Source organism: Tyto alba, unplaced genomic scaffold, assembly GCF_018691265.1.
Source record: "Tyto alba isolate M040663 unplaced genomic scaffold, T.alba_DEE_v4.0 Super-Scaffold_2, whole genome shotgun sequence".
Classification (NCBI taxonomy): Eukaryota; Metazoa; Chordata; class Aves; order Strigiformes; family Tytonidae; genus Tyto; species Tyto alba.
In genome coordinates, this window is record NW_024881282.1 from 35,018,042 (window position 1) to 35,038,501 (window position 20,460).

Sequence of the window (20,460 nt, forward strand, 5' to 3'; positions counted from 1 at the left end):
TCAGTCAACAAAACCCACGTTCTCTTCTTGCTTTTACAATATATTTGTTGTCTGAAACTTCACAAGGTGGCCAAAATATTCCCCTGGCCCTGACGTGATTTCAGGATATGTGACTGTTGTTGACTTGGCACATATTGCTGACATGCCTCCTGACTCATCCTTCTCTGTTCATGCTTGCTAACATGCTTCTGTGGGGTTCAGGCCACAGGGGTGTTCTGTGAACCAGCCATCAGGGACCAGCAGCCTAGTGAACCTGGCCTTTCCCTGGAGTGTGAGTCCAGAGTATATGGGTCCCAATCAGCTGCAGGACTTGTCCGCTCCACCCCAGAGAAAAGCAGACTGTGTCTGTTTACTTACCATACCAGATCTGCTCTCTTGTCTGGTGATCCTTACTTGGTGACTTCTGCCTTCTTACTTGGCTATTGGAGGTTCATGCAGGCTGTGAAAAAAGAATAGATAGTAGGAGGAAGTTCAGCTGATCCATCTTCTCATCTCTTCCCTGCTTTGACAAATTGAGCTCTCCAGCAGACTTTGAAGGACTATCTTCTTCAATTTCTAATGTTCCATGTCTCAGGGCCGCCTGTGTTGCCCTTGTAAAGAAGCAGTGTTTCTCAGGCATTCATTATTCAAGAGAACCGGGGGTGTGGAAGAAGCATGTCTTCTTTATACCAACCTTTTTAGCTGCTGCAATTTCAGAGCACAGCTCAGTTGTTCCCAGGACTCACAAACTCCTTTTGCTCTTGCTTTCTGCTCTGTATTTTTCAGCACAACTCTCTCCCTGCCCTGGCCACCCCTTCATTTTCCGCTTGGCTGTCCATGCTGTGGTCTTCAGGGGTGGGTGTGCAGGGCACCCTTCTCTGATGAGGCCTCTGTGGAGCCAGCTCATAGATGGAAGGGGGTGTGAGGAGGTGTGTTGATGTGTGTTTTTTGAGAATTGCTGACTCAGACTTAAGCTCTTCAGAAGATCTCCAGTGACAGTTTTGCTGAGGCCTGCAGTCCTGAATTTCCCTCCCAAACTCTTGCTAAACATTGTTCCTAAATATTTGGTGCATACAACAGCCATAGCGCATTTATTCTTGGTGCGAGCAGAGTTGGTGAGAGCGGAGGAGCACAGCTCTCCTTGCCATTCCCCGGTCTGGTCACCATGTGAGACAGGCACGTGGCTGTTTATGGTTGACCTAATATTGGGATCAAACTCACTCTATGGAAACACATAACTTCTAGTCTGTTGCTCGTGGATTCATTACTGTCCAATGTGATATATGCTCTTTAATACATCCTTTTCTATTCCCCCCTCCCCATTATCATCTTCCACTGCACTGTCCAGTCTAAAGCAAACACTCTAGGGCAGGTGCCTGTTGCTTTATCTGTATCACGCTCTGGTTATTTCTACTTCAGGTTGTGCTGCTCTTGTCTGAAATCTCTCCCCACTGACTTCTTTCTCATGCCAAGGTGCTCTGTTATGTTGGTGTCTCTGTTACGCACATTCTTTTGTTTCCAGTCAGTAATCTCTGTGGGAAATGCAGACCAATGGACACTGACCTCCTGCAGCCATCCTTGAATTTTCTGTACTGGAGCCTTCATCAGACAACACCTTGTAGTCAACAGAGAGGTAAGGCAAGATTGTATTGATTGCCAAGTTAATCTCTGTGAGGTTGTAGCTTGGCCATCAGAGACTGTTTGCTGACTGTCTCAGCAGGTAAGGAGGATTTTTCCCCTTTCAGACGCAGCATTACAGTTAACAAAGACCATTTTGTATTTGGGACGAGGTTTTTTAGGTTGAGGGTTTTGTTTTGTTTTTGCTGCCTTCTGATGATTGAGGATTTGGCTGCTGAGAGTCAGAACCACTGTATTTTTCTTGCTCATAAAACACAGCAGTGGGACTTCGGGGCCTTGTTTGAAATGTCCTGGTATTGCCACGGTTTGAAAAATTAAACAATAATGGACAACAGCTCTAACCAACCTTCCAGCTGTGTTAGCTGAAAGCTGGTCATTTTATTAGCTGGCTGAGCTGTTGCTTGTGCTGTGGGAGATGAATGCCAGTGTAGCTGGACAGCCTTACTCTGATGAGCTGTGGCAGCTGGGGCTGCCTCACTGCAGCAGGGGTGTGCTCTGCACTTCTTTTCTGCTTCTCAAGCTGGTTTAACCTGTGCCATCCCATCAGCCTCTCCAATCATATTTCTCCCGTGCAGCAGTGGCTGTGCTGCTCTCCAACGTGTCCTTGCTGGAGATCCTGCAGAAGGTTTTGGAGTGCACCTGGTCGCGGTCCCCTCCCGCTGAGCCTGCTTGCCTGTCAGCTGAGGATGCCTTGCTGTGCTCTGGATGGCTGTTGGTTGCGTCCCTCTTACTTTATCAGCATCGCTACAATACTGAGGTTAGAATCACTCTAGTGTTCAGATCCAGGGAATGGCTAAACCTAAAAAAAAAAAAAAAAAAAAAAAATTTTCATTATCACAGGAAAGTGGTTTGCTTTGGCTTGTAATCTGCTTGCCTTGGTTGCTCTTTTGTTATTGTCCACAAGTTATTCCCTGCTGCACTTCTCCAGCAGAACTGGAAGCCATCATGTTGCTGAAGGCTAAGACCTGAATCACTGGAGAGTTAGAGAGGGGCAGAAATCCTGGGGGAAAAAAGTTCTTACCTAGCCCTCCTGACCCAAATCACTTTCCTCTTCAGGACAGAGAAAAATACATTTTAAAACCTTTCTCAAGGGAAGCTTGGGGGTGGGAGACACAGCTCCCATGTTGTAAACTGCTTTTTTGATAGGAAAAAGATCAGTAGTGGAACAATCACAATCCAAACCTATTATTGGCAAGTAAGTGTTCAATATTAACAAGCTCTTTTGAATGTGGGCAGCTGTCATTGTATTTGATGCTTTGCAGTCCGACAAGAGAGCTAAACTGGAGTTGTCAGCTGATATTGGAATCACAACTTTGAGGGAAGCACTTTCTGATGACAACACAAGGGAATAATGGTTCCTTTTGAAGTATCTACCCAGGCCCCTCTCCCTCTCTTGATATGGAGTTAAACAGCATGTCATGAGTTGTGTGTGAGCTCTGCTCTTGCAGTTATGCCCAGAAAAGTGTGTTGTCTGGGAGTTGGTGCACCTATTTGCAGATGATAAAATCACATGAAGGACATGCATGCATCTGCATAGAGAGAGGCAAGAGCTGGTTTTCTAACGTTGAGGGAAGATGTTTTCCAAAAAGCCAACCCAGACCAAGCCTGTACCTGTTACTTGACGGGTGTGCTTCCTCTGCTTAGGTCTTACAACGTGGCACTTGGATGGACTGTCAGCTGTGTGAATGCATAGCAGGACCTGCCAGTCCCTGCTTTATTAACTGCTGAGCACAATTTATCTTCTCAGGTTCCAAGTCAGGGCTGTGTCTGGGTAGTCAGTGTTGTACCAGTCCCAAAAGGGATTCAATTCTAGTGGCTAGTGTTGAGCTTCATCTTCTAGGAGTGACTCTCAGCTCATATTGATCCTTGAAGTGCAATCATTTAGTGGCTTATAAACCTGTTGCTTGGCTTTATCAGTACCTTACTGGCTTGATGTGCTATGATGTGCAATCCAGAATCCTTCTTGTACCAGAGATGGGGAAAGAAACTACAGATACAGGTGGCAAATGGAAGTGGTTTCAAGGCTGCCTCAGTGTTTCTAATCTTCTGCTGAGAGGGAAGGAGAGGGGACTGAGAGGAAGACTCACTCCTCTAGCTGCATTCTGCTGCTCAGTACTGCTGAAGCTGCACAAGCATCCTGGAGGCCCTTGTAAGGGAGCCTTCGGCCCTTGTAGCTGTTAATGTGAGCTGATGCCAGGCTGTCTCTGCGAGCCTGCAGTTTTTTAGAGGAGAACAATGGCTTTGAGAAATAGCCACATGCATCTCAGGCTGACGTTAATAGTGAGGACTTGTCTGGCCGTAGCAAGCTTGCGTCTGAACTGTGTTACTGCTACTGGCTTTAGTAGAAGCCTGTGGATAAACATGGGTGGTAGGCTATTAAAGGCTTTGGCTTGTCAGTTCTTAGACAAGCAATCACTGCCACCCTGTTGCAGGAGGTACTCCTAGCTCTCCTGTTGAATATTTCTCTCTTCAGAAGACAGTTTGAAGGAATCATCCCTGTGGTCCTTATGCCTGCCCTCCCACGCCAACTCTTTGCCTTACTGAAGAGCTTGAACCCTTTTGGGGCTTTGTGAGGCTTCATGCCATAGCTGCTGGATGGCTGCTCTGTGAGGGAAACAGCCTATTGCAGACTGCCCTCTCAAGCCCAACTTCCCTGTTTCCCCTAGTTCCCAAGTCCCTAACCTCCCCTGCCTCCTCCACCCATGCCATAGCTCTTAGCCCTGGGCTCTTTGCAGGCTTCCAGGCTCCAGCAGGCAGGGACAGATTCTTGTCACTGCTGGCTTTTGGCTGCCTGGCTCCTCAGTCTTGCTGCCTGGCTGTGTGGCTGAGGTACAGCTGTGTTTGGTGATGGCTGTTCCTGCTGCTCCATGTGCTCGGCAGTCTGCCAGCCACGTGGAGAGGGCCAGCAGGGAGTGGTGAGAGCGAGACAGTCAAATGAGTTGCACTGTGGTTTGGAAGCTCTGTGGGGCTGGCAACTGGTGGTGTGTGAAATTTGAGGGCCCAGTGATGTGACTCTCCCTTCAGGGTCAGACTGCTAAAGCCCTGTTGCTGTTCCCTTGTTTTGCAGTGGTCACCATGGGGTAGTGTCTAAGGACTGAAAGTATGTAAGGGAGCTTTTTACCTGGTCCAAACCAGTGCTGGTTTTTCTCTTCTATTTCATTCTCCTCTAGGTTCACCAGACACTCTCTCTAGACCTAACAGAAGTCCTGAATGCAGTCATCTTCAGGAATAAGAAGCCAATCCTGCTGTTAGGTATTTTGCATCTGTTACAGGGATTTGACTGGAAGCAGCTGCTAGTACCATGCTACAGGCAACAGGGGAGAACTGGTGACTATGGAATGGGATGGTAGAGGTGCTGGTGGGAATCTGGAAGCGTTGGTCCATTTGGCTTTGGGACTACATAACTGGTGATGAGAAGGGGCAAAAGGGAACTGTCTGAAGTTCTGCTGTGTTTGGACAAATCTTCCTTGGAGGTTGGTAGTGACATCTGGAACTGAGTGTGAACTGGGGTAGTGTCTCACAGTGGGGGAGAAGAACGAGGAAACCCATGTTGTAATTCCTGTGTGCAGCTGTCAGCAGCTGCCGGGCAACACCAGTGGGCTCTTAAGCCTAAATTTTCTCTCCTCGCTCTCTCCCACGCTACTGCACAGGCACTAACACACAGGGCAGGGGAGAGGAAAACACTGACACACACTAATAAGTGCCTCCCTGTCTAGTGAGCATCATGCAGCTCCTGAGAGCCGTCCTGCGACAGAACTTCTCCTCCTCTCTGGTGGTGATCGTTGGCCAAAACACAGCCCAGGGTGCTACGCAACCACAGCCGCCACCACTGCAGGATGCTGCTGCCTTGCACCCCCTTGCCACGCAGCAGGTCTTCTCACTTGTTGTCAGTCTGCAGAACCTCTTGGTGCATGTCCAGTTGCAGGTACATAAAATACAACTTTTGGAAAACACTAGTGTTGGGCTTCAAGCAGGTGCTGAGGAGAAACCACCCTGTTGCAGAACGTAAGGGGCTGTATTTTTTTTTTTTTTATCCTTCTGCTTGCATTTTCCACCCCTTACAGCCATGTGATGAGGAGGAGGGAAAATGCTCTTGCTGCAGCATGGTGCAGTGAGAAAGAAGGTAAATCAAGCTATGCGGTACTCCCTGCTGCTGAACTGGGTAGCTGAAATTCTGTGTACTAATGACAATCTCTCTTTTCCCATCTCCTGCTCTGCAGGGATGCCATACCCCTGGGGACAGAGGTGGGAAAAATATAACAAATCCCAGCCCCTTCCCCACATCCCTGGCCAAGGTGCTTTTGGGGGGTAGTACATCACTGTACATTTAACTTGCTCAAGTGATGTTGGGTTCCAGGGTTAGTACATCAGTTTACATTTAACTCTTTCAAGCGATGTTGGGCTCCCACCTTCATTCTTTGAAGGCTGTGACTTAATTTTTTTTTAGTCTCAGAATAAATAGTCGTGCCGTTGTCTGGCTCCTTGACGTGACAGATAATTTGCAGCATGTTGCATCCAGTGAAGGAGATGAAGGGTGTTATTTTCCTGTGCTGCATGCTCTCCAGATCCTGCCATTTTATGAATTTTCCTCTTGCAGCGGCTGTTGATTGGTGGGGTTTTTTTCTTCTTTTTTTCCCTCTCTTGGTATTCCAGAAAGACTTGCTACTCTCTCAAGCTGTGGTTGCCTGCCTGGAGACCTTAGTGGAGTACCTGTATGTGAAGAACCAGGATGTTGGTAAAGTCTTCCTGCTCTTTCTTCTCCTGGGATTCCCTTCTGCAGTGATCTCCATCCAGTAGCACCCTGGAGCAGATGCTTAATGAGTTTATGCCCAATAAGAAAAATTATTTGGATGCCTAAAGTTACGCGTGTGCTTTGTGGAATGAAATCATAGTGCCTGGCTCCCCTGCAGGCACGAGCCCTCACTTTGGCTCTGGACATCAGCCTGCTTTCCAGGGGGAAAAAAGTCATTCCCCACCCCTTGATATGGTAAGAGTGAAAGGTGTAGGAATGGAAGGAGTATAGTCTTTCACTTCCAGGTCAATTGTAGCAAACCTTTAGACCATAAATACAGGAGGGAGAATTCGAATATGATGTGTCTTCCACACAGACAGCATTGGTTATAGTTTGGGCCTGAGGGAGGGGAAGGGTGAACAGGGTACTAGGCAGCCTTAGGGAACGGAAGCTGGAAATCTTAGATTCCCAGGGGTGAATGCAGGTCTTGGTTTCCAGAGTCCACGTCAGACCTCACGTATACCATGTTAGCAATGTAACATCATGTAACAGCATTGTACAATTGAGGAGACGAATAGACCCTTCTGATTGTCAGCCTCTTGCTACAGAGTTCAGGTGCTGGCTCTGATCTTAGACAGAAAGTTCTCTGAACCCTGACCTGTTCAATTCAGTCATTTAAGCACTAAGAGTGAAGGGGACGGAGTGAATGAACACCAGACAGAAGGGACGCTGGTGGGAGAGAGGAAGCAGTTGAATGAAGATGTAATACTGCAGGTGAATGACAGCCAGTAGCTGAGGGGAGGCAATTAAAAGGCCTCCCGTGTAAACTTAAAAAAAAAAAAGAGGTGGCATGTTATGGGGAGGTTCTGCTGGTTTGGGATTAAGCTAATGAAATGCTGCTTCAGCAGCAGCTGAACCTCTCACTTTGGCTGCCTAAATTCTTGCTGTGGTACAGGAGTTCACAACAGCAATAACAGGAGTCTCCTTATTCCGAGCAGAGTGGTGGTCATAGCTATGACTGACTGAAAGATGCAAGAACACTGCAAACAGTGTGGCCTGGACTCTGCCTCCAGGAGTTGCCTCGTTTGAGGTTTCTAAAACCCTCTCTTGGTCCAGACATTTTTCTAGATGCGCAGAGCAGGCTCAGTGCACAGTGCTGGTACTTTTTCATTTCTACCAACTAAAAGATACCCCCCAAACGTTTCACATTATTTTTTAGTGTTGTTTTCCCATAGAAAAGATTCTTGTAGTGGCAATAGGGAGGTTACATAACTGCCAGTGGAAGAGGCACCTTTCTAACACTGGTGAGTTGCTGTGGATAACAGCTTTTATCAGCTGACCTGTTGTAGTTGTCCATCCCATGCTCCTAACCTGCAATAAATACAAGGTAATAACAACTTTAGTGTTCAGTGAGAGACTTAATGCTGTCACAGACGGTGACCTTGAGCCTTACCTCTGTTTATCATGTATGTTCCTTATTAAGAATATTTTCTCCTCTGATTGTTTGCGTTGCAGCCATCAGCCTGGCTGGTCTCATAGTACACTCTCTGATGCAGATCCAGGCTCGGTTTGTGCAGCTTATGTTATAGGGCTTTCTTCATTCCCCAAAGGGTGTTCTGCAGCTAAATAAAACCCGTGGTCAGGAAACTTGTCCTCATATTGAAACCAGTGGGTATTATTTTTAAAACCCTGGGCTAAAGATATCCCATTACTATTTTGTGACATGCACCCCAGGAGAAGTTTCTGTACCAGCACAAAGATGGACTAAATGTATTTTGAAAAGCTATTAAGCTTTTGTCCTCATGACTGAACTCTTGCCCAAAGAGTGACAGATTAAAAAGCAAGTAAGAACAGAGCAAAATATCCCCTTAGTGTTTCACTGTATGGGGTCTAGAAGAGAAACCTTGGGGTCAGTATTGAAGACTGTCCTTACCCGGGTCCAGTCTGGACAATTTTAAAGCTGTCTTTGATTGGCTTCTCCTTCTCTCCCAGCTTTACATGTTGCTTCACAGCCCTGGCACCGATTCCTGCTCTTCACACTTCTCAGTGGGGGCCAGAAGTCCCTTCTGCAGCCAGAAGTACTCAGGCTGATGACGTTGGTGAGCAGGGGCAGGGCAGCCTGTTCTCCGTTTTTTCCCGTATGTTGGTACAGTGACTGTGGGTTGGTTATTGGAACTTACCCCCCCTACACACACACAATCTCAGATACTGCTGTGGCTCTGTCTGGCACTATCCTTGTGCCCTCTAATAACGATACTTTCAAATGAACTTCCCTTCCACATCCTGCAGAAACTGACCGCTGTTAGTGAGCACGTCCTGTTCTGGTGTTTGTAGAACTTATTTATATCATCTAGGACCCCTGGGGAGGAGAGAGGAAACCTACAGAGAACATGCAACTGCTGTTACCAGGCAGGGAGCACGCTGCAGCTCTCTGGAGAGTAGAGCTCTGCTGGGGATCACTTCTCTCCCATCTTTGACCTTACAGACCCTGACTTTTCAGGGCAGGGAGCGATACCCTGCTGTACATTGGGCCTGCAGGCAAGAGAGGGAATGTGTGGTCCCACCCAGCAGAAATACTGAAGATAGAGCCCTCGTGTCAGTGGATGAGAGGAAGGGGTTATTAATGTGAACCTTCCCTCTCCAAATACAAGATGGGTCTCTGAATACTTCTTATCTCACTTTTAAAAGGTTACCTGGTTTATTTTAGTTCCTTCCCAACCTAAACCAAAATAAGTCTGATTATAAATCAGAGCACCATCAGCACAGATATTTGCACTGGTTCTATCAGAACTGGTATAAAAATCAGGCCTGTAGTGAAGGTGCTGCAGCATCCCATTACATAGAGGAGGTCTTTCCAGGAGATGAGCCACTGTTGGAATCTGTGGGTCTTTCACTATTTAATACCTCTCTTTTTTCTTTTGTTCAAGTTTCTGAGATATCAGAGCAGCAATATTATGTCTCAGAAAGAAATTAGCCAGATTCTCCAGGAGGCAGCAGAAGCCAATTTAGCAGAGCTGCCCGAGGCCACATCTCGTGCTCTTCACCTTTTCCTTTGTCAGGTAAGAGGGCAGTGACTGCCTAGAAGAATAAGGGAATCCCTAGGGGATTGCTTTAGCCTTTGATGGGGAGCCATAAACTTCCTTTGAGGAGGTTAGAGCAAGATGAAAAGGAATTCTGCAGCTGCTAGCTTGGCCTGCTGCCTTGAGGGGCGTACAGTGAAATCGGAAAGGGGGCGATGCCAGCAGCTGCCTAAACTGTGTCATCATATTGTGTGGCCCCTTGCTCTCCCCCTGGATCAGAGTTTGAAGGTCTCATTGCTCTTCGTGGAGATGAGGGAGAGAGGTGTGAAGGAACAAGCCCAACAGTTTCCTGTTGGTCTGGAAAGCGTTCTTTCTTCTGACTGCTCAGATTCAGAGCAGTCATTGCCAGGTGGAGCCGGTGCAGCTGGGGACCGTTCAGACCTTGCTGGAGCGTCTCCTGGGACAGAGGACCACATGTGTAAAACATCAGGACATTATGTATCCTTTGCTGGGCAGATGCCTTTGATAGGTGATGTGAGAGTGGTAGGTCTAACAGAGGTGGAAGGGATGCTTAATCTGCTGCTCCTTCCCTTGTTCCAGCTGAAAGCAAACAGAATTGGAAAAACTCAGTGGTTGCTGCATTTAACTTACTTGGGGATGAAAGATTTCATCATCCCCAAATGTGAGGAGACGTTTGGGATGAAAGATGGGTCTCTGTGCTGGGATTGCATTCATCTATATGGCAGAGGTGGTCTGATGAAGGGGGAGCAGGCCGGGGAGCCTGTGGCTTCAAAGCAGTATCGATCCCTGTATTGATTTCCCTGGAGGATGAGCAATCACTTAACCTCTGTCTGCGTGCTAACTAGTGCCAGTATGCCCATGAAGTCATGGAAACCCAGAGAGGACTTGAGCACTTTCAGAGTACAGCGAGCATTCGGAAACTGCTGAGAGGAGTTACCGAGTTTTGTTCTGCTTGGCCTTCTGCTTCTCCTTCCCCGCTGAGAACTGAATTCTCTGGGGATGGAGGCAGGGCCTGCTCCTAGATTAGTTGGGGAGAAAGAGGGAGCCTGATGCAATATTAATTTATTTCTCAAACTGTCTGCTTTTGCCTTCCTGTTTTCATCACGCCGCGTTGCCTCAGACAGGTGGCAGCGATGGAAGTGGCCCCAGCAGTGATTTCCTGTTGGGGCAGGGACTTCCTCCACTGTGGGACACTGACACCAGCCACGTGCAGGCTACGTGAGGTGTTTGTTCTGTGTATCTGTCAGGAGAAGCTTGTCCTTGTGCTTACCCCCACTGTGATACTACTGCTCTGTGGTGGGATGCTCAGAGCGCGGGATGCCCAGGTGGAGACTGTCCAGTCCTGTGAAGTTCCTCCCCACTGCCTTGGCTTGTCCGTACAGGGGTGAGGGAAGGTGGACAGGAGGTCTTGTTATGTTGCTAAAGTTGCTTCTTGTTTCTGCCTTTTACACGTACAAAGAAGCCTTCGCATCTTGGTTGTTGGGAAGGGGTTTGGATGTGCTCAAAGTGCAGCAGTGGCAGCTACCTGCATAAGATAGTCATGAGCGGGGAAGACAAAATCCTCTGGTTGAAACCAAGCTTTGACATCAGTTTTGTTGAGAAAGCTCTTTCTTCAGGTTCTCCTACAGCAGTGTTTCTCACAGGTGTTGGGGTGGTGTCCACGGCTTGGGAGAGGGTTGATTTACTAATGAAAACCTCCTGCCAGCAATGTGTCAAATGTGGGGGTTCCGGTGGCATGCTGGAGTTTCAGCTGTGCGTCCCCTTCGGTTTCCACTCATGCCATTGATGACAGATGCCTGGGCAGCGTGGCAGTGTCCCTCTCGCACATTGGAGACTGAAATGAGAAGATGGGCTGCAGGCACGAGTGGAACAAGGCACGGGTGGAACGGGAGACCCCCTCCTGCCTTTTATTCCCAGCGAATAGGAGAGAGAAGATGGACAGAGGATGTAATTTGCAGCTCATTTTCAGAAAAAGGTTTGTTGAAAATCATTTATAAAGCCTGGTTACTGAAACGGCTCCTCGTTTCTGGTTTTTTTTTTTTTTTTTTTTTTTTTGTTTTGTTTTGTTTTGTGTGTGGGATGAAGCTTGGCTGTTGCTCTTCAGTTCTCAAAATACAGAACTAACTGCCCGGTGTAAGCGATGTCATACGCGGGGGGGCATGTGCTCTGGCAGAGGCGCTGGTGCTGCTGCGGGGTGGCCCCTTTCCTCTGGGTTGGGGGGGGGGGGGGGGGGGGCTGCCCGTCCCACGGGGGAGCGCAGACCGCAGACTTCTTCCAGACGACGGATGATCCCGTAGGCTACAGCCCCAGAACCAACCCCCCCCCCCCGCTCTCCTCTTGGCTTTCCTCGTCGGCGTTTGCACCGAGGCTCCTTCCCCGCAGAGCCCGGGGAAACCCTCCGGGCGGGGGCGGGGCCCGGCTGCCGGCGGGGCGGGGCGGGGCGGGGCGGGATCTCAGGAAGTGACGGGGCGGGGCGGGGCGGGGCGGCGGCGGCATGGCAGCGCGGCGGGCGTGAGCGCCCATCCCGGCCCCGGTCCCGGTCCCCGGCCCGCAGGTGAGACGAGGGGGGAGGCCACGGCCACGGCCACGCCGCCCGGCGGGGGAGCCGGGCCGCACCCCCCCCCCCCCCTTTTTCCCCGGGGAAGGGCGGAGGCGGGGTCAGGGTCAGGGTCAGGGTCTGCCCCCGGGGGCCGCTGCCCGGGGCAGGGCGGCGGGGAGGGGGGGGCCGCTACCGGGGGGGAGACCCGGGAGGGGAGGGGGGGAGGAAGGAAGGAAGAAGCCCTCGCAGCCGGGGTGGCCGGTGAGCGGGACGGGCAGCGCGGCCCAGAGGTGCCTCGCTGGACTTTTGGTTAGCCGGCTTTGCCCTTGCCCGAAGGGCTCTGCCATCGCCGCCGGCTCCCCTCCTTCCCTCCTCCTTCCCCCCTCCTTCCCTCCTTCCCTCCTTCCCTCCTTCCCTCCTTCCCTCCTTCCCTCCTTCCCTCCTTCCCTCCTTCCCTCCTTCCCTCCTTCCCTCCTTCCCTCCTTCCCTCCTTCCCTCCTTCCCTCCTCGCCCTTGCCGGAGCCCCGTCCCGGGGCTGTGTGAGGAGCAGACCGCCGGCAGCACGGGGAAGCAGCCGCGTCCCGCCCCGTGGGTTTGCATCCCCTCGTGTGCCGCCTGCCGCGTCCACTTGAGACGGCTCTGGATGGGTTTCCCAATCTGATTAGTCCCCGCTAATCAGATTGCCGCGCCTCTGTCCCAGTGCAATTGCCATTAATTTTAGCAGCGCTTGAAAGAGAATCCCCACCTCCCTCTCCCCGCGGCCGCCTGAGCCCCTCGGGGTGCCGCTGACCCCCCCTCCAGCAGGATGGGGGGCACGGAGGTGGGATGGGATGGACCCGGGCCCTGGCAGGAATCACAGCAGCTCTCTGGCTTCAGTCAGGGCAGCCAAACCCCGGCGGGTGGCTCTCGCCTTTTAGTGGTTAAGGGACTTTGGAGGCAAGCCGATGTAAACGGCCGTTGCTGTTTCACCGAGGCAACTGGTCCTGTAAGCCTTGCATGGAGATGTCCTAGCAGAAGTCTGAGCAGGCTGAGTTTCGCTTCCGAAGCTTTTGGTTCAGCTGTGACAACAGATTAATCCTTACCTGGTTGCCGGAGGAGCGGCTCAGGGGTGGATTTGTGGGGCAGGGAGTTTTCATTCCTTGTTTTGCTCCTGGGGTAAGCTGGCTGGTGGTGCTTTTCCCCCTATGTTTCAGTGCCCTGTAGAGGGGAAGGGGGGGTTCTGCAAAAGTCCCTCCTGGGAACTGAAGTTTGGCAGCATGGCTCTGCCATGCGAGCTCATTAAGCGAATAAACCGTGGGGATGCTCAGTTCAGATGGGGCTCCTGCAGGAGAATTTATAAAGTCATTAAAAACATTTTAATGGGAAGTACTAACCATCTATAACACAGCATCTGTTGTCGTGTCTTTGGAAAAACATGTCTAAATTAAGAGGATGGGAGACAGCGAGCCAGACTGGTGGGCTTTCTGCTGAAACAACCAGCTGGCCAGGGCTGCGAGGGAATATCGGTGGAAACTCCTTCCCATCTGCAGCATCAGGCCAGGCCCTGGCTCACCGGCCTGCTCTGGGAGCACTGGGCAGAGCTGGCTTTGGCAGGGCTCACTTCAGGGAGGGAAGAGAGGAGCAGCCCTGCGGTGTTTCTCCCCTCTCATCCCTCAACGGGTGTGAAGACGCGAGGGAGGGTTCGTGGGGAAAGCATGGAGGAACATCTGCAAGAAGCTTTGGTATCCCTGCGCTTACACAGTCCGGCCTAGAGAGGAGGGAACGTCCTCTGCTATTAAAATGGGGTGAAATGGGCAGGGCAGCGAAGGGAAATAAAGCTGGAGCTGGTCCCGCGTGGCACCAGCAGCCTCGCCTTCCCTACAGGTGAGGGCAACAACTGGCTCCTGGTTCACGGTCACTGGGGTGTTTCAGCCCCGAGGGACGGCAGGCGGTTAGTAGCTTCCAGGTGAGAATGAGTGTCAGCAGGGAAGGGGGCAGACAGAAAGGTGACGGGCTTCTGGTGTGGCGTGTTTCGCCGGTCCTCTTCTTCCGACCTTGTCGCGTGGCACGATCGGTACGGCCGCCGCAGGAGGATTTGTAAAGTCGTTCAAAACATTTTCGTTGAAAACACTAACCGTCAGTACCGCAGCATCTGCTGTCGTGCCCCTGGGAAAGCCTGGCTCTGCTGTGAGACCCGGGGGGAGCCAGGCAGGCTGGTGGGCTTTCTGCTGCAGCAACCAGCCGGCTGGCGACCGCTTCAGCCGAGACCTGTGCTTCGCTCTGCTGCTGCCTGAGTGGGTTTTTTTTTGCAGCTCAGTGTCTTCTTCCTCAGAGCAGCCATAGGACATCCTCCAGCCACCCGGCTCCCATGTCGGAATTGGGGGGACGCGGGAGCCCCTGCCCTGCCCAGGCGTGCTGGGACTGCTGTTGCAGGCAGCGTTTCTGCTCTTTGCCTTTCAGCCTGGTCTGGAGACCACCGGCTGCCTCAGAGGTCTCTCTCCGATTTCCCGCGACCATGGCAAATGACCAGCCTGGTCCTTATGGCCGTGTGCCCAATCCGAGGGGCAAACAGGAGCCTGGGTCCCAGGACAGTCACAGTTTGTGCTTTTGAGTCGCAACTCTTCCTCTTCCCTGAGAGCCTGGGAGGGAGCGAGCGGCCATGGGGGGCTCTGCAGAGGGGGGACCCGCACCCCTTTGCTAAGCCAGGCCTGGGGCCCTTGGGTCGTGGGTTTTGGCAGGATGAAGCAGTCTCTTGGAAGACAACCAGGCTGGTGGGTCCAGCAGATCATCTGCTTGCCTTGAGCTGGAGAATTTCTCCTTACATCCTTGGCTTGTCAGCGTGCTTTGCGGACTTCAGGGTGGCTGGGATATGCTTTAAGCCTCACGGCACAGCAGGCAGGGAGGAGGGACCCCAGGCCCGGTGGGGGGGGCTTGTGCTGCCATCCTGGTTCTGCACTGTGTCTAAGACGCAGGGCGCGATGCCGAGCCCACACCGGGGACAGCTGTGTCTTTCTCTGTAACACTGGTTGCTGTTATTCGGACCTGTTCCCTTCCAGGGGTGCTGCCTTTTGTAAAGCACAATAGCAAAAAAATGCAGAGGGTTTCTCATGTTTGCCTGATGCTGTTTCCCTGCCCGTGCCGGGGGGTGCGAGGGGGCTTGGCTCAGCCTCAGGAGTGAGAGCTGCCGGTCCTCCTCATCCTCCTCACGGGGCTGGGAGAGCTGCCGGTGCTGCCTGCTCTGCCTCGCTCATGGGCCTGAAGTTGAACAAATTGTATTTGTTTAAAAAAGAAAAACGACAAGAAAAAAAAAAAAAACAAAAAACAAACAACTAAATCTGGTGTGAAGAAGGGATTTGTTTCGGGGGATGTCTCTGAAGGAGCTGCTGCTGCTTCTGTAATTTCTGGTGGCGGCTGCTTGGCTCTGCAGAAACTTTGTCCCTGCGGAGAGGCTGCCTTGAGTCCCGCTGCCTGGAGGCCGAGATACTGTTCTCCTTTTCAAGGTCTAGGCTGTCCCAGGGACCAGGGTCCTCATTCTCAAGGGCCTTCTCCTCTAGCCCCTCTTCTGTACCTTGGCTCTGCCTGAGGGACCCTCGTGGCCAGGAGCACCTCTGCCCGACCGCATCCCTGCAGACCCTCGGCCTCTGCCTGGGGAGGGACGCACTGGGGGCGAGTTACCACCAACCGCTGCTTTTCGGCGTGGGGCCTGCGGCTGGTACCCGACTTGTAGCAAGGGGAAGGGTCCAGGTGCCAGCACCCCAAGAGATGAAGTGAGGTGGCCGAGCCTGGTGCTTGAAGGAGAGGTGGACTTCAGCCCTTCAGCGATCCTCCCCCTCCCTTTGGCCCTGCTGCTTTCGTGGCTGGGCTGCTCTAACTTGCAAAGCCAGCAAAATGTTGGCTGTTATTTTTGGGAGAAGGGGTAGGACTTAATTTTTCTGCTGGGTCAGTGCTCAGTCAGATCCCTGGGGGCCCAGCCGGTGCTCAGCCGGCAGTGGAGGCAGGTAGAGGGGCTGGGGAGAGCAGGCTGGCTGCAGCATCGTCCTGTTGTCCTGTTCTGGCCACTGTCTCCCTCAAACCCCTCGTGGGGACAAGGGAGAGGTGGGCAAGGACCCTGGTGCCGAGGGTGATGTGCCATTGGTCCCGAGAGGCTCGTGTGACTTCTCCCTTTGGTAACTCTCCTCGCTGATGATTGGTTTTCTTGGTCCATTTTGTTCCAGGCTGCGGTGGCTGACATGGATTTTCTCTTCATCTGCCCTTTTCTGCTGGTGCTGCTGCTGTCCCGGGGCAGCTTCGCAGACCTGGAAAAACAGAGGGTGGACTCTGGGTTGGAAATCTGTATCCTTCTCTGCAGCCTGCCCCTCGTCCCACATACACCTTCGCGCCTGCGGAGGCTGGAGGGAGCTGGTGCACAGGGAAAGGGTCAGAGACCGCGGAAAGGGTCACAGAGGGGTGGAAGAGAGAAGGCCCAGAACCGCTGGGCGGTTGCCTCTGCTCCTCTGTAGACGGGCTTGAGCCGAGCTCCTGGCTTTGCTAACCCAGCGCCTGGCTCGGTGCAGGGGCGGAGGTGGGTTTTCTGGCAGTGCCTGGCATTCTCCCCAGCACGGCGCTTTTCCTTTCTGCTCCAGGATGCGGGGTGCCGAGCACCTCTCCCGCTCCGCTCTCGGGAGCGGTGAGGTCAGCCAGGAAGCAGAGCACGCCTGCGGGTCTCGGTGGTTTGGTGGGAGAGGGCTCCTGGGCTTGCAGCACTCGCCCTGCGCCGCCGGCGTGCGGTCGGTCGCCCGCGAGGCGGTGGGCTGATGCGAGCCCCTCCTAGCACACAGCAGCAACCGGCAAATTATGAAAAGGTATTTAATACGTATGCTCATGGAGACACATATGGGGAAGGTGGGAGTTCACACTCACCCTCCAGCCCGTCAGCTGGAGCAGGGGCTGGCAAGTAGAAAGCTCCCCACGGGTGCCCAGCGTTGTTAAGTGCCCCGCTGGGGTGTCTGTGCTGGAAAGCCATGGTTCATGCTGGCTTAGGCGCTGCCCCCAGCCCTCAGGCACCCTGTGGAGAACTGGCGGGGGGGGGGGCTGGGATGGTGCCGGGTGCCCTGTGGAGCGTGAGAGTGGGAGCATGCCGGCGGCACCCTTGACAGCGGTGCAGATAAAAAGCTGTTTGAGGTGAAGCGCAAGGACCAGATGAATGCCCTGAAGAACCTGATTGAGCTCAATGACGTCAACCAGCAGTACAAAATCATCGACATCATGCTCAAGGGACTCTTCAAAGTGAGCTGTAGCGCGGGCCACCCTCTGGGCTCGGTGCGCCATGGGGCTGGGGAGGGTGGGCAGGAGAAGAAGGGAGGGCTGAGGGGCCTTCATGGGGTCCAAGAGAAGGGCTGGGTGGGCAGGTGGGCTTTGGGACCTGAAGGGAGGGTGCCATGGGGGCTGCAAAAGGGGTGGCCGGGGCAGCACCCCCTGGGGTGTGGGGAGGGGCTGGCAGGATGGGGCAGTGACCGAGGCTCTCGCAGGTGCTGGAGGACTCCCGGGCTGTGCTCATCGCTGCTGACGTGCCTCCTGATGGGCCTTTCCCTCAGGATGAGAAGATAAAGGATGGTAGGTCCTCTCTGATCCTTACCCCCCCCCTCCCTTTTCTAGTGCTCTGGTGCATCACTGACATTCCTTCTGGGACCGGTAGCAGGGTAGGTACAACCCAGACCAGACCTGGGCCGGTCCCTGTCTGTTGAGGACCCTATTGCTGCCTCTCTGACCAGTTTGTACTGGGGAGCCTGCACGTTTGCCCTCGGCCTCCCCACCTCTTGGTGGGGACGTGGGCGCCAGTGGGATGGGGCACGTGTGCCGACGGGACTGGTGGCTGTCCCCCACAGCGTACTCCCACGTGGTGGAGAACACCGCCTTCTTTGGGGACGTCGTCCTGCGCTTCCCCAAGATCGTGCACCACTACTTCGACCGCAACTCCAACTGGAACAGCCTCATCCGCTGGGGCATCGGCTTCTGCAACCTGACGGGCGTGTTTGAGCAGGGACCCCACTCCCAGGTCCTGGGGCTGGTATGGCTCCTGGTCCCCCCCCCCCCCCCCCCCACCGCATCCCCTCTCTGCTGCTGGGGCTAGGGGGGGTGAGGTTTGGGGGGTAAAAGGAGAGCAGGGAGGAGCATACCCGGTGTCTGAGGGTTGTCCTTGGGCTGAGGGATGGGGGAAGAGCACGGAGGGGGCTTGGTGGGGAGGAGGGGACCCTGGTGACCGGAGGACGTGGGTGGGAGGCACCGCTCCCCGACGTGGTCTCCGCTTTGCTCTTCAGATGGCTCAGGAGCTGGGAATCAGCGAGAAATCGCCCGATTACCGCAATCCCTTTAAAACGGACCATTCTGAGGTAAGACAGCAATGCCACCGGCTCGCCCCATGGGCTTCCCTGTCGCCCCCAGTCCCCCCGTCGCAGCTCTAGGCAGCCAGCTGAGGGAGGGAATTGGGTGGCTTGGGTGAGGAACGGCCAAAAACCCCCAGCGTGGGGGAAGCATGGCTGAAACATGCACGTTCACTTCCCCGGCTGGGCTGCGGTTGGCTTTGGGCACTTGGTGCCATCTCCCCCTCCCGCGGCCGCCTGCCCCATGGGAGCGTTGGGACCCCCTTTGCCTCATGCCACATCGGACTTCAAGCCCCCCTGGCACCCCGGGGCTTGTGCGTTGGCTTTGGTGGGGGTTGTGGCTGCGGGGGCTCCCCCGTGCTGACCCTCCGCTGCCGCCTCACAGTTTTTCCCCAGTGCCGACACCTTCCAGAAGGCGCTGCGGGAGGAGGAGAAGCGGAGGAAGAAGGAGGAGAAGCGGAAGGAGATCCGCAAGGGCCCGCGCATCTCCCGCTCTCAGTCGGAGCTGTAGCGTGCGGGGGGGGGCTTGCGGAGCGGCTCCCTCCCTCTCGGTGGCCTCGGGCCGGTGCCCAGCGGTCCCCTTTCCGTTTGTGCCGTGGGTTTTGTTTTGTTGCCTTTCCCTTTCGTTCGGCAGGGGCCGGGTGGCCGTGCCGGTGGGTTGCCTCATTGGGGCTGGGGGGGGGAGCTGAAGTGGGGTACCCTTTCCCCAGAGCCAAAGCACAGACAGGAAGGCAGTGGGGGGATCTCCTGGGCTGGTTGGGGTGCTGCCACCCGTCGTGGGGTAGGATGAGGGGGACATGCTGTGGCTGAACCCCGTGGGGAGCCCGGGGAGCCCTCTTCTCTGCAGCACAGGGTGCCCCACACTCAATGTGCCTCCTCTGTCGTGGGTGGGCTGGGGAGCACATCATGCCAAACAGCCTCATGAGCAATGCTGCTTCTCTCAGTCTGGGTTTTTTTTTATTTGTTTGTTTTTTGGTTTGGTGTTTTTTTGTTTTTTTTTTTTTTTGTTTTTTTTTTTAAGATGGTGAGCTCATTGACACCCCCCCACCTGGTTATACCCGATCTCTGCCCAACTTTTGCCTCTGTGGGAACAGCTCTCCCTTCTTTCCAGTGGCTTTTTTACCAAGGAACAAGTCTTTCATCGGTCATCCGTGGTTGAAAAGGCCGATGGCGCCGGTTCCCAGCCCGACAGCATCCCCTTTTCCCAGGAGGCTGCTGCAGGGCGTCCCTGCAGCGAGGCGAACAGGCACAGAATGTTTGGGAAGGGAGGGATTTTGGCTCTCGGCCCCATTTGCAGCAGCTGTGTGCCCATAGCGCGAGCACTGCTGACGCTGAAGGTGCTGAGGAACCAGCCCTGAGCCTGTCCTGCACCCCCACGCCGTCCCATCCCTCCGGTGTGGGGCTCTTCCTCTCTAGTTTAGTTCCCCAAACCCACTTCTCGGGGGGGGGGGGGGGGGCGACAACACGACAGCAGGGAGGGAGCCAGCCAGGGGGCTGCGACCCTCCGTGGGGTCTCTGGGCTGCAGCAGGAGCCGAGATGAGGGGCTGGCCCCGGGACCCGGCACAGCAACCCTGCGTTTTCCTGTGGTCGCTGATGAACTCACACCCGAGGAGGCTTTTGCGGGGGGGTGGGGGGGGGCCGTCCCCTGAGAAGCGGGTGCTTTGTGCCGGGCTGGGGGCACCGCGGCCCTTGGGAAAGGGGAGATGCTCTGAATTTTTAACTGCAGAGCCAAGTCTGGGGGCGCGATGGGCGCGTGTTTTGTTTTTCTTGAATAAATTTGACTTTATTATTTTTAATTTTTTTTTTTTTTTTTTTTTTTTTTAAGTAAAAGAAGCCTGGCCTTTGCTCCTGTTCGTGGTGCGAGCAGGCGTCGGGGCTGGCCACTCAGGAGGCGAGGGTCCGTGGGGAGCTGCGGAGGGACGGACATGCTAACGGGGGAGCTGGGGAACAACAAACGCCCTCTCTGACCTCCGCCGCCTCCAGCCGGGCTGGGGGCCCGGCGGTGCCAGCGCTGCCCCCGCCGCGTTTCCCGTGGGCAGCGCGCTCGCCCCTCTCCCACGCGTGCCCGCCGCAGCGCAGCGCCCCGCCCCGCTCCCCCGCCGGCCCCGCCCCTCTCATGAATATTCCAACCCGAGGGGGGCGGGGGAGCGCGGGGCGGGGCGCCCTATGCTAATCGCAGCTGCTGATCGCTG

The 20,460-nt window shown here is 54.1% G+C and overlaps 2 protein-coding genes across 7 annotated transcripts in view; both read left to right on the top strand.

The window, feature by feature from the left end:
- Positions 1 to 11,403, top strand: part of MEI1 (meiotic double-stranded break formation protein 1) — a 39,666-nt gene extending 28,263 nt beyond the window's left edge. Inside the window, 9 exon segments of the mRNA XM_042792471.1 lie at positions 1,502 to 1,612; positions 2,193 to 2,374; positions 4,788 to 4,869; positions 5,334 to 5,542; positions 6,271 to 6,352; positions 8,342 to 8,448; positions 9,277 to 9,408; positions 9,758 to 9,867; positions 11,183 to 11,403. Coding sequence (XP_042648405.1) covers positions 1,502 to 1,612; positions 2,193 to 2,374; positions 4,788 to 4,869; positions 5,334 to 5,542; positions 6,271 to 6,352; positions 8,342 to 8,448; positions 9,277 to 9,408; positions 9,758 to 9,867; positions 11,183 to 11,228 — 1,061 coding nt within the window. The 3' untranslated portion in view covers positions 11,229 to 11,403.
- Positions 11,404 to 11,866: 463 nt separating this feature from the next.
- Positions 11,867 to 20,064, top strand: CCDC134 (coiled-coil domain containing 134). 6 transcript variants are annotated; one of them, XM_042792473.1, is made up of 8 exons: positions 11,876 to 11,944; positions 13,793 to 13,874; positions 16,123 to 16,240; positions 17,052 to 17,173; positions 17,416 to 17,500; positions 17,773 to 17,942; positions 18,205 to 18,276; positions 19,289 to 20,064. In XM_042792473.1, the coding sequence occupies exons 3-8, from the start codon at positions 16,138 to 16,140 to the stop codon at positions 19,424 to 19,426; spliced, it is 690 nt and encodes a 229-aa protein (XP_042648407.1). In that variant the 5' UTR covers positions 11,876 to 11,944; positions 13,793 to 13,874; positions 16,123 to 16,137; the 3' UTR covers positions 19,427 to 20,064. The 6 variants fall into 6 exon arrangements, with proteins under 6 accessions (XP_032852772.2, XP_042648407.1, XP_032852776.1 ...); XM_032996885.2 differs by having other exon boundaries at positions 11,877 to 11,944; positions 17,773 to 17,954; XM_042792474.1 differs by lacking the exon at positions 19,289 to 20,064 and adding an exon at positions 18,653 to 19,210 and having other exon boundaries at positions 11,879 to 11,944.
- The last annotated feature ends 396 nt before the right edge of the window (positions 20,065 to 20,460 follow it).